The 19,699-nt window shown below is 30.9% G+C and overlaps 1 protein-coding gene across 3 annotated transcripts in view; it reads right to left on the reverse strand.

The window, feature by feature from the left end:
- The window catches only part of Helz (Helicase with zinc finger), a 118,278-nt gene that overhangs the window by 44,564 nt on the left and 54,015 nt on the right, over nt 1-19,699 (reverse strand). For all 3 annotated transcript variants that reach the window (XM_075368284.1, XM_075368285.1, XM_075368283.1), the window contains exons 11-14: nt 13,872-14,098; nt 11,116-11,248; nt 5,900-6,018; nt 5,239-5,385 (exon numbers count right to left, since the gene is read on the reverse strand). In XM_075368284.1, coding sequence (XP_075224399.1) covers nt 5,239-5,385; nt 5,900-6,018; nt 11,116-11,248; nt 13,872-14,098 — 626 coding nt within the window. The remainder of the gene's footprint in view (nt 1-5,238; nt 5,386-5,899; nt 6,019-11,115; nt 11,249-13,871; nt 14,099-19,699) is intronic.

The raw sequence follows: 19,699 nt of genomic DNA on the forward strand, positions 1-19,699 counted from the left end.
GATATAGAGACAGAGCTAATTTATTAACATAAACATTGCAATGAATTTGTTTTACAAATGGATGAGTCAACAGATATTGCAGGTCTATCTGTTTTACATATTGGTATGCTACGTACCAATATGCAGTAGTGATAGCATTGCAATATGCAGTAATACCATTGAAGAGGATTTACTCTTTTGCAAATACTTATTATATTTATATAATATGATAAATAAATTTATAATTATATTTATAAAAAAAGCAAACTTGATTGGAAAGTGTAAAAGCAGTGGTGGGTAAGATGAAGGGGGCTGATGCGCATTTTGGAAATTCCTACAAATGCAACAAAACGTTACTGTGTTTTGCATAGACAGGCACTAGTTACTATTTCTTATTCCAAAAAAATATTTTGGATACACTGAAGTAAGGTGGCTATCCAGAGGAAAAGCATTGTTGAGATTGTTAAGTATTGTTGCATTGTTGAAGTGCGTAGCAATTTATTGCTTTTCTATTCATCAAACAATTTAGGGGAAAATTTTGTTGAATTTTGATCAAATCCTACATGGTTAATGAGTTTTTCTTATTTATCAAACATATTTACTAAGTTTAATGAAATAAATGTATCATTACAAGGAAGAAACATTTCCATTTTTAACGTAACAGAAATGGTGTCTTTCAAACAAAAGTTGACATTCTGGATTTCTTCATTATCGGAGAATAAACTTTACTGTTTTCCTACCTTTTTAAATTAAAAAAAAAAGTTAAAATAGACAGTAAAGTTTACAATGAAATTTTACAACATTTGGGTGACTTGCAATTACCCTTGGTCAATATTTCCCAGTGCCAGGTAGACAATTTTTAGATTTGAAAACCTTTCATGACAGCTAAGCCGACAGATATGAGCTCAGCTGATTTCAAAAACTGATTCTGGAATTAAAAAAAATGTTAAGGAACTTCCGTTAAATTTTGGCTAAGTTTGTCAGAAGAATATCTGAACTTACCAAAACAAGGTATTCATACTTAACTTTCTTTTGCAACAACATATTTCTGCAAGGAAGATTTTTCATATGCTGCAACAAAATCTAAATATAAAAACTGACTTGATGATGCACCTTAACATTGCGCTTGACATTAGAGGAATTTCTAATTTGAATAATCTTCAATCGAATTCAAAGATTCTTTCTAATTCGAAGAAACATTGAAGTCATCAAAAACTAAAAACGTTTTAATTATTTTTTTAGTAACATTTATTTCATTTAATTATTTTTATGTGATATTTTTTTAAATTAGAAATTGAAAAACATTTTTTTTAAAGGTATGATATAAAAATTGGATTAATATTTATTTTATTTATCTAATGTATCTGTCATCATTTGTGATGATATTTAGGGTTAATGATATTCAAAGCCTTATGTATAGCGGTAAACACACACTATAGTTCAGCAGTAAACACACGCAAGACTGGGTAGACCAAACATGTAGGTTTAGTCATTAACAACAATCGCACATCCAATGGTATCATTCAGTTTTGATCCATCTGTGTATACCACTGTGTCCAGGTTTGCCTTGGAGAAAACACAGTGAAAGAAAACAGGTGGTGTAGATTCTTTATTGTATTTCGTGAGGTCAACATAAAATTTATAAGGTTGATTGTCCACAGAGAATATGAACATGGATAAATAGGAGAAATAGAAAGTGCGTCAACATTCAAAAGATGCAGTAAATGTTGGGTATGAACACCTACAAGTGCAGTATAACATGGAAGGTCCTCGTATCTTTGAAAATACATATTTCCAAGAATTGTGTCAAAAGCCAGGTGATTTGGCTGTCCCTTAAGGCAGATAAAATAAGATGATAATACTTGGTTCCGTCTATCCCAAAGTGACGGCTCACTGCAGTCAACAAAAATGCTTATGAGAGGACTTGATCTAAAGGCATCTGTAGCAACCCAAAGGAAGGAGTGATGTACAGCATCTAGCATTTTAAGCACAGTATTATGCGCTGAAGAGTAGGTGGCACTTTATTTACAGACCTGTGTGTGTGTGTGTGTGTGTGTGTGTATGCGTGCGCGTATTACATAAAATATAACCACCAAACCACAGTAATTAGATAAGTTAAATTTACCATATTAATTTCCAGTAACTAGTTTTTGTAGTGTCAGTATCCTAGTTGGATTAAATTCTATTCTAATAAATTAAAAACATATTAATTAATTTAATTAATTAATTTTTATGTTTAAATATGTTTTAATTAAAAAACATAGAATTTAATGCCAATGAACATGCAGGATATTGCAAAACTAGTTATTGAAAATTAGTATGGTACGTTTAACTTAACTAATTACTGTGTTTTAGTGGTTTATATTTCAATAATATTAAATTTTATTAATACAGTGGTAAATATGTTGATAAATTATTTGAATATTCAAAAAATATATTGTATTATATCAACAGCAAAATAACCACCAAACACAGTAACAGAAAACCTAAATAACTAATACCAAAGTAGACTTTTTTAGTACAAAATAGCAACATTACATCAAACAAAAACAAAAGAAAAAATTAAGAAAATACTAACAACCAAACTGGAATCAAGCTTGATTCCTGTTGGCATTTATATCATTCAAGTTTTGTGGTAGTTAGTTAGGGTTTATGTTTTCTAAATTTTTAAGTTTTTATTTATTTAATTTCTGTTTTTGTATGATGTTATTTTGTACAGACTGAAGATGCGGGATCCCATGAAAGTTGACTTTTGGTATTAGTTTTTTTTAGGTTTTCTGTTACTGTGATTGGTGGTTATTTTATTTGAGGTTAATTGGCACAGTGGTCAGTATGTTGATGAAATATTTGAATTTTCACAAAGTTATTGTATTATATATATATATATATATATACACATAAGTTTGGTACCATAGTTTTTAAAATAATAATTAGTTTTTAGTTTTTTAAATAATTCTAACATTTAATTATAATAATTATTGGTACTTGTATACATCTTCTGAAGAGAATGTAATACAGCATATTCTTTCTTATTAGTAGATATTATAAAATATTAATTAATATTAAAATCCAATTTATATCAATCAAATCAACTAAACGATATTAACTAACAAGAAACAACACACTACAAAACTCCATGCAGAAGGTCCCCAACACTATCAATCAATTATTGAAACTTAGATTAATAAATTATGTTAATTATTAACATAAATTAGTTTGTAAAAAATTCTATCATAACAAACAGAACCAAGTTAAAACAAAGTTATGCAATATTCTACCGGTTGAATAAATTAAAAAAACTCGCCACACCATGGAAACCATGCTACTTTAAAAGTTAAAAGCACAACTGCATTAATGTTCACTATAACTATTGTTACTGCCGACATAAAATAACCAATGAATCCTGGAGTTGACAATTCACAACTAAAAATAAAAAAAATAATTATTTGTTAAAAATTAAAAATCTAAAGTAGTTTTTACTTTAAATTAAAATGTTAAGATAATTTATTAAAGCAATTCAAGAAATGAAAACAGAATTTAAACCTGTTCAATTTAAAGACAAAAAAATAACTAATAACAGAATAAGACTAGAAACAACAATCTTTAAGAAGTTTACTAGTGTTAATTAAATTAAGAAGATATTTACATTGATCAATCAATCATTTCAATGCTTTATTCTACCGCAATTCTACATAAAACTAATAAACATAACTATAATATGAGAGTGGGGTGAATAGTTCCGGGAATCAAACAAAGATAACATTAGTATGCTTAATTTCTTGACAGTGTTGCATGATTCCACTTTCATTAGTTGACTATAAGAGTTTCAAGTCACTGCATCATTTAAAATAGTTTTTATAGTTTGTCAAAGTGGAGAATTAGAACATTCTTGGAAAATGGAAAAATCTGGAAATTCATGTAATGATTAAATACTTTTTTCTGAAAGGCTTAAGTGCAAATAAAATTAAAGAAGAGCTTGATAAAACATTTGGGAGGCTCTTCTCCATCAAATACAATAGTTAAATGCTGAATGGCATAGTTTAAAATGGGTCTAACACGCACTAGCGGTGAACTACACAATAGACGCCCTTCTGAAGTGACTATGCCAGAAGAAGTGCATAAAATCATTTTGGCAGATTGATGAGCGACAGTGAATAAGTTACAAGAGTCTGTAAGCTTGACAACAGAATGAACGTGCAAATTTTTCCATGAAAATTTTGGCATGAACAAGCTGTGCATTAGATGGGTACCATGTTTGCTCATGCCCGATCAAAATTAGTGCCAAAAAACATTTCAAATGATTGTATCGAGCTCTTTTGGCGCAATCCATAAGAATTTTTATGTCAATTTGTGACAGTTAATGAGAGTTGGGTTCATTACTACACTAACAAGACAAAACAGCAGTCAAATCATGGGTTAAAAAGGTCAACTTGCTCAAAAAAAAGTGAAAATGACTTCTCATGAGAAAAAGTTATAGCAACTATTTTTTGGGATGCATGTGGAATAATTTTCATTGATTATCTTTAAAAAGGTAAACAATAAATGTAAATATTATGCGACCCTATTGCTGCATCTCAGTGATGAAATTAAGGAAAAGAACCCACATTTTGCAAAAAAAATAAAAAAGTGCTTTTCCATCAAGACAATACTTCAGCTCAATGACTGAAGTGTGCTTCAGTTATTGTAATGGCAAAAATAAACAAATTACAGTTCAAATTGCTCCAACACCCTCCATATTCATTCACATAATTCAGTGACTATCACTTGTTCTCTAACCTAAAAAATTAGGTTGAAAGGAAGAGACTTTTGACCAATAATAATAAAGTTATTGGTGTTACTTTAAGTGATTGTTACTTTAAGGAGTTAGATAAATCAACCTACCAAAATAACATGTGCTCTTTTGGGCTAAGCTTATAGACATTAATGATGACTATGTTGAAAGATAAATCAAAATGTACCCAGAAAAATGTTGTTTTCTTGTCCAGACCCAGAACTTTTCACCCTGCCCTCATAAGTATAATGATTACAGTGACTGAATAAGCATTAAATATACTGAAAAATCATGCACCTATACAAAAAAAATTCTTTTAACAATTGTGCTTACAAATATTTTATTCATGCATATAATTAAGTGAATGTCATGCAGAAAACAGTCATCTGAACAATCCCAAAAAATTATCTATTAAAAAGCAAATAATATTAAAATATTTCATATATTATGTAACTTTTATTAAACAAAGCATATATACAAATGGTAACCTGAATGATAGCTTCATGCGCCCGATAATTTTCACACAACAGGATCTTGCAGGGGAACGTCCCAGGATAATGATCATACAGCCGCTCCAACAATGATACATGTAGCTGTCTCTCCTTGGCAAACTGCGAGAACAGCTCCGGACTCAGCTGCACAACACGATATCACCGTAACAATCACTCATCACTGCTGTAACTCACATCATAAAATGGCAATCTGAGGAAACTATGTTATGTGATATTACTAACCATCATCACACCTTCAACTTTAAACTCAAAGCATTAAAAAATTAAACAGAAACGTTATCTTCAAATTACAAAAGCAAATTTATCGAGTGTTACGAGAAATAAATTCCAATAGGACAAATTGATCTGCACAAAAATTAAACCCAATTTAACGAATAACATAACTGTTAAAAGAATATGTCTATAAAGGCTAGATCAATTATACTGATAAAAAAAACTTTCTACGCGTTGTGCGGTCAAAATTAAATTTATCTGGTAATGTAACAATACATAAATACATATATATGTATATATATATATATATATATACATATATAATATATATATATATACTTTATGTTTATGTTTATTAAAGACTATTTTCTTAGTATTTTGCTAATAAAATATATCGTATTCTAATATTTTACTGTATGCTCACCTGCATGTGGTCACCAGCAAGCACTATTCTTGTTTCATCATTTGCAAGAGCAAGAGGCATGATCGCTTCACATTCCATTGCTTGGGCAGCTTCATCTAGTAAGATGTGTGTAAAGTGACCTTAACATAATTAAGATATTAAGAGAATTACTAACATTTATAAATTTAATGAACAAATCAGCACATGAAAGATGAAAAATTCTGCATACATTAGCTAAAAAAACTAAAATTATACAAAAAAACTCATATATACTGTTACCAGTAACTCACGCATCAAAACAGTAACATAATTTATAGATGAGCACAATACAAGGTGGTAAAGTTAATAGATGAAGACAAGTTTGGTTTTAAAAAAAGACAAAGTAAGAAGGAAGTAACACTAAACTTGGAAAGCAACAAGTTTAGCTTTTCTGCAAGCAATTTGTGTAAAAATTGAATTACCACCATAAGTTTGCAAATCTAATCTTAAGCAGGAATTTGATTTAGAGAAGTGGTATAGTGTTTAAAATTTTAATTTTAAAATATTTATAGGTAAAATAGAATTTGTAAAAAAAAAAAGTTTTAAGTAAAAGAAAGGGCTGGCCAATATATATATATATATATATATATATATATATATATATATATATATATATATATATATACACCTTAATTCCCATTGCTTTTCAATTTGTACGAAGAAGTAAAAAGTTTACTTGGAAAGTTTGAAAGCAGGATAACAAAACTAAAGATAACATATAAGGATTTTTTGATAACATTCTTTTAGCTGAAAATTTGAACAAAAAGATATAGATGCCATAAATTAACTGTGAAAAGAAAAATTAAATTTGATAATATTTTGTTTTTTCTCTTCAGTCATTTGACTGGTTTGATGCAGCTCTCCAAGATTCCCTATCTAGTGCTAGTCGTTTCATTTCAGTATACCCTCTACATCCTTCATCCCTAACAATTTGTTTTACTAAAATTTGTTTGAAAATAAATACAGTAAAAGAAAGATAAAGGTAAATTAAATGTAACAGAAAGAAAAATAGAAGTTAAATTATTAAACTAATATGCAATGCATCAAAGCATAATATATGGCAGGTACTACTGCTAGTTATAAAAGACTTTTGTATTTAAAAAGTATTTGTTATAAGACAGTTAATGTAAAGAAGCCATAATAATAGATTATTATAGATTTGAAATCATCTTGTGGGTGAAGGTCACACTTCCTCATCTTGCCACCCCACCAATCACATTCTACAGAAGTGCAGAGCACACACAGCATGCATCACATTCATCATTAACTGTATCAGAAATCTAATAAGCCCACACATAAATATAGTATTTTCAGTAGATAACAAAATCACAAAAATTGAAATCAAATTTTTCAGTAACCCCGCTTAAGGTATTTTATACACAGTAAGATTTTCTCATTCTAAAAATTGTGTTTTCGCATATATTTTGTGATCAAAATTACTTCATTCCTTTTTGTATTGTTATTGAGAAAGAGTCATATAGAAAGGTAAATCATCTATATAATTCAGTTTAATTGTTATTTTAAGTAGTTTATGTTTAGGTTACTATTTCAAGGGATTGTTACATCATGCTGTTACTGCATACGCAACTTTTGTTTTGCAGTATAATTTCATTCAGTTCAGATTATGATTTTCTATCAATCAGATGTGCAGTTTCTTTGGTGATCTTTAATTCTTTAAGTTATGTTATTTTAATTGTGTAAACGTATAAGTTAAAATGGCAACACAGTCCTCATCTTTGGAAACAATCTAAAAAAAATGATTTACAGGGTATATAATTATTTAAAGAACTAATGCATAGCAAACCTAATACTACTATTAAGGAGATAATTAATGCAACACAGGAAGTGACTGCAACCATGTGTGATGTATCAGTGCATACTGTACAAAGTATGTCATGAAGGTAATGAAAATGCATCAGCCCAAGGCGAACTATGTGAACATCTTTTGAATCACCTCAAAGTGTATGGGGGACTTCCACCAAAAAATGAACTGTGATGTATTCCAAGTATGGTTCGTAAATTTTATGCAATCTTTGGAAAAAAGGCTGTGTTATCATGATGGATAATGCCAGTTATCATTCTGTGCTTAAAGAGAAAGTGCCAGTGACAAATACAAAAAAGACAAAAACTGTTTTAACTTAGAAGAGAAGAAAACACTACACAATCCTTCGCATACAATTCCTGACTTACTATCTACTGTTAATGAATACACAGAAAAATACAGACAGTGTGAGCTTGACAACACTGCAACAAAAATGGGGCATGAAGTCGTTATCTACCACCATACCATTGCCAGTATAACTGAATCAAGCTAATTTCTACACACATAGAAAGTGAGGTGGCAGCCAAAAACAGTACATTTCAAATAAATGAAAAAAAAAAAACGTTACTGGAGGATACCATAAAACCTGTAACAATAGATTGGAGAAAATGTGTTAATAACATGCAGAAAACCTTCAAGTAGATTATTTTCATAAAGGATTATGGGACGACCACTAACAATGCATTGTAGTGAACTTACAAGAAGATGACAGTGACGAAAATACGACAGATTTATCAGGTGATGAGACTTATAAATAATTTCAAGTGATATTGACTTTCAGATTATAATTTATTTAGATATTGTGTAAAGTTTTCCAGATTTTTCAGTTTTAAGTCCATATTTAATTATAACATTTTAAAATTTATAAATCTGTGGGAAAATTAAGAAAATATTTTATGTAAAATAAAATATTTCATGTCAGATAGTAACCTCTTAGGAACATCAGAGTAATGCAATAAATATTTTCCTAATAAGTACATAATATGAACTGATAAAATGTTGGCCTGCAAAGAGAAAGGAACAATTCAGTATTGTATTATTACCATGGTGTAGAGGAATAGAGAGAAACCATTGGCAGTGAAAGGGGAAAAAGTACATGACCTTTAGCTGTAAGGTAATTTCAAATCTATAATAGTACATGTAAGAAGGCTGCTTTCATGTGAAAGAAAAGAAACCTCCTAGATTCAAATACCTGCTTATTAAGTAACTGTTATTTTTAGGTTAAAATAAAATGTTATTGTTTACATAAAGCTTTAAGGAAACAATAATTTTAAGACACTTTAACAACAATGAAACAATTTTAAGACACTGAAACAATACATGGGTAATGTAAAAGTAAAGAATAGATTATTTTGAAATGGGTTGTTATGCAATATTAAATGAACCGTTAAAGTCTGAAATGTAAAAAATTAAAAGACGAGAAAATAATTAGACTACATGAAGGTAGACTAGGTTGTAGGTACTCAGGATAAATAAAATAAACTAATTTACTTAAGGGTAACTTGTTTTCAACAAGCAAACAATATTAACAGTTAGCTATTGCTGGAATACCCAAAATTTACTCATCCACTAACCCAAAAATATAAATAAATTAAAATTTATCTTCATTATGCTGACTACTGATTGACCTATATTTCTTGTTAAACCATATTCACAAAGTACACTAATTTTGTCAGAACATCCCAATAATGCAAGTTTTTTTAAAAATATCAATGGTTGTAAGATTAAAAACAGCAAAAGCATTAATCATTTTCCAATTTTAAATTTTATATAACAATTTAAAACTGATTACTAGTAAACAGATTATAATGTTGCTAAAGAATTAATTAATTTTACTTATAAATTTAATTTTATTAAAGGGTTGAACTGAATAAATATTCTGCACAATTATCACTCAAGCAATCATCATTATCGAATTTTTAAGTTTAGCTTTTTATTTATGATAAACGCAAACCTCGTTAACATTGGTTTCAGAATTATCATCTATTGTTTATATTTTGACTTGCAACTTTAAACTTCCTTATTAATTACTATGTATTGTGTATTGTTTATTTTGTCTTATTTGATTTAATATTTTAGTAAATAATATTTTTTTACAAGATTCTTTTATTATTATTTGTACATTTACTTTACAGTGAACTGTTGTATTATATATATATATATATATATATATATATATATATATATATATATATATATATATACACTCGTATACATAATACATACTTAAATTGCTATTTTGTATGCTTTATTTTATTAAATGAATGAATTTAATTTGTATTATGAGAATTCATTTACATTATTATTTATATGATTATTTAAATATCAATGCATTTGGCTGTATTTGTGTTTATCTGCAAGCTGTAATTGTATTTATGCCACTAATAAAGAAATTTAAAATGTTTAATGTTCATTATTAATTTTGTTTATTATTACATATTATTTTTCAATTCTGAAAGATGCATTTTTATTAATTTCTAAAACTCACACTTCTATTTTTGAGAATTTTACTTTCTTAAACAATCCTTACTAACCAGATTCCAAAAATTTCAAAGGGAAACAATTAGATTCGTAAAAATAAAATATATATATTATGGGAATTACTGACTTACAAACAGGAAAACAAGTGCTTCTCAACAAGCAGTTACTTTCTCTTGGCCTGTGCTTTGGTATCCAAGCATCCACAAAGTACATCTCTACTTACCGCAGGCAGATAAAGTAAATGAAGCTGTATAGCACTCCCAAATCATTTTAGAATTGCAATCCTATAAATGTAATATTCTGATGCCTGACTTATAAGTGTAGGTGAAGATACACTTGCTTCTGCAGACCATCATTATGCAGAAATACTCTATAAGTGGTGTAAATATAGGTCTGAAAACTCTGGCGTACTTACCAAGCATTAATCACCAAAAGGTTTGCAAGTAGGAATTAAATATTCATTCCCTGCCTGTATTAAACCCAAAACATTAATTGGACAGTATACAAAAATTTGGCGATGGATTATTCTTAACAGCATAGGAAAGCTTGATACATTACACGAAAAGCAGAACAATTTACACCCAAGAAAAAGCACGCTATCAGTTTAATATTTGTTGCACATTACCTGAGTGAAAAATGCTAAGGTGCTGTGTATGAAAACACAAGACTGTTCCCACCAAGCAGGAAATCTTTCCACTAGATTAAACTAAATCTTAACTCTTTCCATAGATCTCTATGTTAACTGGGAATGGATGATGTCAAGACATAATAGTGCCATATGATAAGATCAAAAGCCACCACATGTATCTACTGCTAAAATTAAGAATATCTATATACAAAAACGTATATGAAAATACAAAAAAAAGTTTCATTTTATAATAAATTGTAGTTTTACCTTTTCGTAATCCTATAGTAGATAGATACATTGATATACTAAGTGTAACAACAACAACCCTATGCTTTAATACATCGTCTAATGTTGGTACTTTAAATGTTCGCATTCCACCATTCATTTCTGTCAGACAGTACTGCAAAAAAAAGATCATCAAATGAGGGTAAGTACCAGATTATTATAAACAATAAACACATGATAATGGAAAAATCATTTCTATTTCAATAAAGAACCAGGTCACACATACTATCATTAATGTTGAACATTAAAGACAGATAGAATAGACAAAATTAACCAGCTCAAATTTAGACCCTCAATTTTAATTAAAAATTAATATAACATTAATTGGATAGTATACAAAAATTTTTACAACAGATTATTCTTAACAGAATAGGAAAGCTTGATGATCCATTGCATGAAAAACACACAATTCGCACTCAAGGAAATGCACTATCAGTTTAATATTTGTTACACATCAGCTGCGTGAGAAATACTAAGGATATGAGAAAAATTACCATAGTAGAGGGTATCTGGAGGAGCTTAATACAATTAGGAATATGAGCGCATTAGCATAACCAAGTAACAGCATATAATCAATAGATGTTCAGATAGAGCAAGCATAAGAATGACAGAATGATTTAATATAGATAAGAGATTGAAACAAGGAAGTTTATTGCAAGTTATCTTATTACTTAACAAATAAATTGAAATTATAAAATGAATTTTAAATCAAATGTTCAAAGGGGAGATGAGATATAGTGAGTAATGAATTCATTGACTTTTATTAATGATGTAATGGTTTGAGGGAAAAGAATACTGAAAGTATAGAAGTGACACAGTCAAGGAATGGGCAAATGAAATTAAACTGTTTAAAAATAATGAGAGGTTCCATGGAGATTAAAAGAAAGTTGTTTCTGGAGAAACAAATCATAATCCAATGTTAAAGAACTTGTACTTTTTCCACAAATAACTCTCACTTTCAGCATATTTCTGCAATACCAATTTCTCATGATTAATATCAATTATCAAGGTCAATCTTATATTCTTGCACTATAAGGTAGACTACAGAAAATTTTAATAAAGGCATACTCAATCATCAGTTACATTCAAAATTTTAAGAAAATGTTTTATATAAATTATTAATTTTTGCAACATAAAACTAATTAAAATAAGCAGTTGGTCAACCTTATTCAGGATTTTTTTTTTTTAATTTTGCAGATTTAAACTGATAGCAGCAAAGAAAATGGTAAAATGAAAAAACACGAACACCCCTCTTCCTGTAAGACAGGTAAAGTACATGTATACTCACTGTTAAAACCAAACTTTTGTACTGAAAGACAATTCCCTTTTTCTGATAATTTTAAGAAATTAGCAATTTGTTCACTGACCATTAAATGCCAATAATCATACTTAAATTTTATTTTATGTACACAAATAATCTAGTAAACTATTTTATTAAATTTAGTTTTTTCTCTTACATTTTACCTTACTTTACAATCCTTTAATTTTAAGCAGGCTTTTCAAGCAACAGTGTTTTAATAAACAACAGATCTCCCCAAACTGAAGATCTATGAAATTTCATCAAAAGAACATTATTTTTAGATATTTCAATTTTTTACTAAAATCAATCACTAAAACATAATGACATAATTAAAAGAAAAGACAAGTTGGTAATGACACAAAAGTAATAACACAGAAATGACATGTTGGCAACAGAACTAATAACAGACCTGCAACAATTAAATCAAAGACAAAACACGCCTTAGACAGCAAGGAATTAAAATAAATGAAAATAAAAACAGAAGATAAATATTCCACTACTTATCTAGTAGTTTAGACCTTTTACGCAAAATTGTACAATCAGAGGAATGTCATTAATTTGAAGAAGTTATTTTAATCTGGAATTATAATAGCTTGGGAGCCAAGCTGATAAAAAATAATAATAAACTAAATAGGGTTTCTGCAGAATGAATAAAGCGAAGAACTCTCAAGCTGTACTGTGATAAATTATGATAATCAAAACTAAAGGTAATATATTCAAGAAAGCTATAAGACCAGCTATTACGTTCTGGGCAATTAAAATTGAAGATAAGTATAGAATATACATCATCAAAATGAAGATACTGAGGTAGCTAGGAAGCAACAGAATTTGAAAAAAGGAAAAATATATAAGGAACATTGAGGTTAATTCACAACATCTGATGAATTGCACACAAATGATTTAGACGGTCAACCACCAAAATAAAAACTGTATGATAAACCTATACGATGGAAGTATTGACCAGAAGAAATGTGGTGGAAAATGGTATAACAGCATTTTATTTAAATTCAAGAACAAACCAAGGAAGAAAAAGTGGCTATTAAAAATAAAAAGTAGAATGAACCCAGATATATATGTAAATACAAGAAAGAAGATAAAGAAGTTACAACCAAAAAAACCATTCAGAACTAAAAATTCAAATTATTAAAAAAAAAAATGCAAATTTAATTCTGCTTAAAAACTGTACTTGTACAAAAGATTCATGTCCAAATTAATTTTTGGAAGCATAGAGGTATTCTATTCATAATTCAGTACACTCCATAAAACATATCATTTTAATCAAGTATATAAAATGCTGTGAACTGAATACAGAAGATTATTGGATGAACATTCTGAAGCAATAACAGTAAATATGTTAACAACATCATCAAGTGCATGTCTCATTATTTAGAATCTAGAAAATTAAATTAACAAAAATTCTACCTGGATACTGACATACCTTCTGAACAACCTGATTAACAGTTGCAACCCATCGTTTATGGTAATAGATTCTAAGTGGTTTGGCTTCCTGATGTCCAGCTTCAACATACGGATGAAGATAATCTTTAATATAAAGATCAGCAGCGGAATTAGAATGTGTACATATAAGAACTCTAGTACCAGGTTGTAATAAAACTTCTTTCATTGCCTGTGCTAAAGTGTATGTTTTCCCTGTTCCAAATGGACCTGAAAAACATTTCAATTACACAATCTATGAAATTACAGTAAGAGCTCCTTTAACCAGATCTCTTTCAGCAAGATATATTATTTGTAAACTGAATTTGATAAATTATTATTTACCATCATGAATACAAAGTGGTAAACATATGATGGAATATTTCCTGAGTGTACTCCCAATGACTGTGCATTGCAACAATACTGTACAGGAAACTGAAGGTTTCTCTATCAGTTTATCGATTAGCATCACAGTGTGCAACACATCATGTCTTTGTGTAATTATTTACACAAATACATGATTACTTTGTCTATGATTGTTGATAAATTTGAACAGGGTTACATAAGATTTTGTGTAAAACTTAGTATACATGTGCTACCTAGGACTTAGAATACTGCAAGAAGTTTTTAAAAAAGATTCATTTGATCAAACAGAGGTTTTCATATAGTATATGCATTTCAAAGCCAGTATAATGTCACTTGAAGATAACGATCATTCCAGGTAACCTTTCACAGATAAAAAAACATCAGAAAATGTGGAGAAAATTCAAGAACTCAGACAATTACCAAACAATTGAAAAACTGTGTGTCACAATCTACACTGGTTATTGGAACAAATTCAAAATATTTTAACCATTAAGGAATTTTAAATGAAAATTTAACAATTTAAGTTTGTTTGTTAGTTCTAGTCACCTGATCAAAAGCACTGCTGAAACAACATGTCATGAGCAATAACACCTAACAACAATCCTATTTTTTTTACTCTAGTCAGTATCAACCAATGAAAATTTGGATTTACACCTTTGAAATGTTAATAAAACAGTCATCATCGCAGTGCAGCAGCCTACAGTCATAAACACTATAAATGTGGCAGGTTAAAAGCACAACAAAATGCACGCTCATCATGCTGATGTCAAATACACTTCTCACTGAGAAATTTGTTAATGTTTATGCAACAGTGAATTCTGACTTAAATTGTACTATTTTTAGGCACTTAAAACAGGACTGGTCTTGAACTGAATTTTGAGGCCAGAATTGTGGGGAAAAAATCTGGCTACTGCACCGTAACAATGCACTCCCACACATATCTCCTTCAAAACAACGCGGTTTTTAATGAAGAACATGAGAGTTATCTCACATCCTTCATACTCTCCAGATATACCCACTTATGTCTTCGTTTTGTTTCTTCAGATATTAGATATGCTGGAATCAATATATTCAACCTCAAGGAGACTATTTTGAAGGAAATTGTAGACATTTGTAAAAAAATGTAACTTTATTTATTTTTTGCTTGGTTCAGGAAATTTCCAATACCAACTTATACATAAAAACATCTCTCATACATACAATTATCTATACTATGGATTTCAATATCCACCATATAACTCCAACTGAACTTCATTAAATGAAATAATAAAATCATAATCTGAAATTAACCAAAAAAACTTGAAATTTTAAAAATACTTAAAATTAATGGTGAACTTTTATTCTTAGTAAGTTATAACGCCTGATTACAAAGTACATGAAAGAATTTTTATTTTTTTACAATATATTTATCAAAAAACAAAAAAAAAATTCATACATTTTTTGACAGTAACATATGGTTATAACTAAGCATATAAACCTCAAACATTCAAAACTGTGACTAATTATTCCAATACCTCCATCAAAAAATAAATTCATTTGAAATAACCTCACTGATTGAGTACATTATTTATCTGGCATTCAGTAAAATATACAATGTGACTGCGAATCATGAACCAGTCTATAAAAACTATTTAGATGGCTATCTCAGATATTGAAATATGTACACAATTAATGTACAGAGAATCTAATAAATGTAACTGGAAAGTAACATTTATTAAATATTTGTAGGAGTGAGAAAGATGAGATTAAATAAAATAATAATCATAGCAATTAACTAACTATACATATTTGTTACTTTAGCCGGTTAGCATTGGTTGATAATAGAAATACATAAAAGAACGAATAAAAATTTTAACAAAACGTTTTTAAGAAATTTTGTAATTTATCATTGTGAAGATTTTTACCATAGATGAGTTTTTTTATATTATATAACTACTATTTCAAATTAAAACTACAAAAAGAAAAATATTTAACATTAATAAAATATTAATCAAATAAAAACTCACATTACATTAGAAGCTGATCTCTAAAAAAATTTACACAGTACAGAAAATTTTAACAAAACATTTATAAAAGTGGAATAGGATAAAATAACGATAAGATTTATGATATCAGGATTTTCTAGACTAGGAACTTCTTGATTTCAAAATAATTTTTGTATTTTACGTTCAGTGTTACAAGTAGAACTTATTTTCATTCTTTTTCCCCTGAGAAGGATCTGCATCCAAGCAACTAATACTCAATCCCAGGGGGTGTCCCTCCGACTCTTAATGGGCCTCCCCACCTACCAGCTGTTAAGTCCAGCATGACAAGTCAGCCCACCAGTTCCGGATCTTTTCTCCTTCAACCTTTACCTCAAACACCTGGTGATGAAACTGAGCCCAGCTATGCTGTTCCCAGGAACCATCATCAGGAGCCGGGACTATCTTTTGGGTTTTATATTTCTTTTTTGTGGCACTTAACTTCTGCCACTGTAATAGCTCCCTCTTATCTAGCCCTTGGTAGGGGGAGCTCGGCCCGACTACGCAATTACTGGAAACCTACCTTGAACCACAGTGATTGTCACTTTCTATTCCAGATAGCAGGTATCTATATGATTGGTTGTCGTATCTTACCCTTTGAATCAATGCTCCTCACATTCTCAGTCAGATATTCCCTAACACCATTGTGAACCAGAACCTATAATCCTCCCCCTTTGTCACAATAATGTGGATAACTAGGCCTTCTACTTGTCTCCACTGTTGGGGGTCAGCTACCATATAGATGACTATATTCCCTGGCATCAGTGTTAGTAGATGCCTATCCCTTCGCACATTTGACCACTTAGGACATCAGAAAAATATGTGTCCAGAGGAATCCCATTCCCCGCAGTATATATATTCACCAACCAGCAGCCTGTTAAAGTGGTGGAGATACTTGCCAAATTCTCCGTTCCTGATAGCAACTGGGTCACGTGGTAGTTAAGTTTCCCTGTGTCTGCACTTGAGCCACATGTTTAAATCTGATATTAATGCATGTGTTCACATACCCTTCATAACAACAGACCAGCTTTCTTGCCATTCCTGACATAGGAGTTAACACTGTGTTCTTGGCCATCCCTTCATACACTTTTTTCTTGAACAACGCCTGGAGGTATATTGGTGGCATACCAGTGATTACATTTGCTGCCTCCATGTAGATGGTTCAATACCCTGAGATCACCTTCAAGGCCGCTCGGCACTGTAGTGCCTCCAACTTCTTCACGTTCAATTTTATATTTAACATTGCAAACCATGCCGGCACTGTATACACTATAATGGCTCTGGCTGCTGACATTAGTAGTTTACGTTTGGATAGGCCACAACTATCCAAACATTTAGACAAGGCCCACGCCTTGTGTATTCTCCATCAGTCGACCCAAACTGTGTGTCACCCATTCTGCCTTATCGCAGACTTCTCGCAGGTGTTTTCCAAATAGCCCCAATTTCTCAAACTACACACCTAAGTATTTTGCACATAGCGATTCTCTCACTTGCACACCATCCACAACTGTGATGTTTTGTAACCTCCTTCACCCAGCTATCACTAACATCCTTGTCTTGGTCAGGGCCAGCACCAGGCCTTTCCCTTGTAGCCATCCACTCACTCACCATACAGTCAAGGTAGCCAGGGTTCTACCTCCTCTTCTAAACTGCCCACCACCATAAGGGTCAGGTTGTCAACATACACTAGCAAAGTCATCTCCATCAGGAAGGCAAGTTGTAACGTGCCATCGATCATGATAAAGGGTCTGGAATATAAACCTGATGATTTTTGAGGGATAATAATTAAACTGTGTTTTGTACTATTAAAACATTTAATATATCAAATTAAAATCAATTTTTGCAATTTATAGTGAATTATTTACATAGATTTTTTTTTATTTGAATATTATGTCGTCCAAATGTTTTCCATTACTCCTCGCACACTCACTTAACCTCATTCTAAAATTTGACATTGCTCGCTCAATCATCACTTACGGAACAGCTTCAATTTCTCGTTGAATGGCCTCCTTGAGTTCTGCAATTGACTGTGGTCGACTACTGAAGACTATGTTTGAGATACTCCCACAGAAAAAAATCACAAACAGCCAGATCAGATGAACGCGCTGGCCAAGGAATGTCACCAAATCGGGAAATCAAACGTCCAGGTAAGGTTTCTCGCAGAACATCCATTGCGATTCTTGTCGTATGGATGGTGGCACCATCCTGTTAAAACCAAATTTCATGTCCTTGAAAGTCATTCAGTTTTGGTCACAGAAATTCAATCAACATTTTTACGTATCGATGAGATGTTAGTTAATCTGCGATTTAAACTCCTCAAAAAAATATGGGCCAATTATGGTAAACTTTGAAACTGCACACACACTGTAGCATATTGACTGTGAAGTGGTTTTTCAAGAATTTGTCAGGGATTATGCGAAGCCTAATAACGGTAATTTTGTTTATTCACAAATCCTGACAGATGAAAATTTGCCTCGTCACTTTAAAGAATAATGGCATCCTGGTGGACATTTTCAAGGATGATCTCGCAAGCTGCTTTGTAAGACGCCCAATCATTTGCATTAAGTTGCTGCACTAACATCATCTTATACGGATGGAATTTCAGGTCAGCATGAAGAATTCGTCGTACACTTTGATCAGAAATGGCTAGCGCAGCAGCATGTCTTGCAGCTGAATGTCATGGAGACCTTCCGTATGACATTGCTTCCTGAATGTCATGGAACGGATTGTGATTCTCACAATCCGTTTTTGTCCTGTTGGTTTCATTTTTAAAGCAACGTGTTCCTAAAATTTTTCACCCACAACAATATCATATTTCTACTACGAACAGACGCGTGTCGATTTAAATTGAAATGTTTGCAAAATAAATGCTGTGTTACAATAACCGAGTCATTATTTTTAAAATAGGCTTCAATCACAAACGCTTCTTGTTCACCCGACCACAACATACTGGCTACTGAAATAGCATGAATAGACCTGTCGATGTACAACACTCACACCTTCTCATTGACAGTGGTGCTAACATAACAATTACTACAAAATCATCAGATTTATATGCTGGACCCTGTATTTTGGAATATCGTTAGACCTTAGTTCTTCCATCATGAAGTTGAGTTCCACAGAGCTGATAGCCGGCTCTCTTCCGTATCATCATCACTCTCTAAAAGTGAGTTGACAGCCGATTGCACCTGTGCCTAGGAAAGGAGAGGGAGAGGCATATCATAGCGCTTCAGCAGGATACAATACGCCCTCCCCCAGGGGTTCTCATACAAATCTTAGACGCATCTCCTCCAGGCAACCTTTTTTGCACTCTTAATAATACCACACAATAGCTGTTTAGCAGCATGGTATTTGTTCTCTGTCAATTCTACTCTCTTGAGACAGTTACATCTGGCCCTCTGCATCCTCCACCTGGCAGTGAAACAGAGGTTTCCAATCTCACCTG

The sequence above is a fragment of the Lycorma delicatula genome, chromosome 6 (assembly GCF_047948215.1).
Source record: "Lycorma delicatula isolate Av1 chromosome 6, ASM4794821v1, whole genome shotgun sequence".
Classification (NCBI taxonomy): Eukaryota; Metazoa; Arthropoda; class Insecta; order Hemiptera; family Fulgoridae; genus Lycorma; species Lycorma delicatula.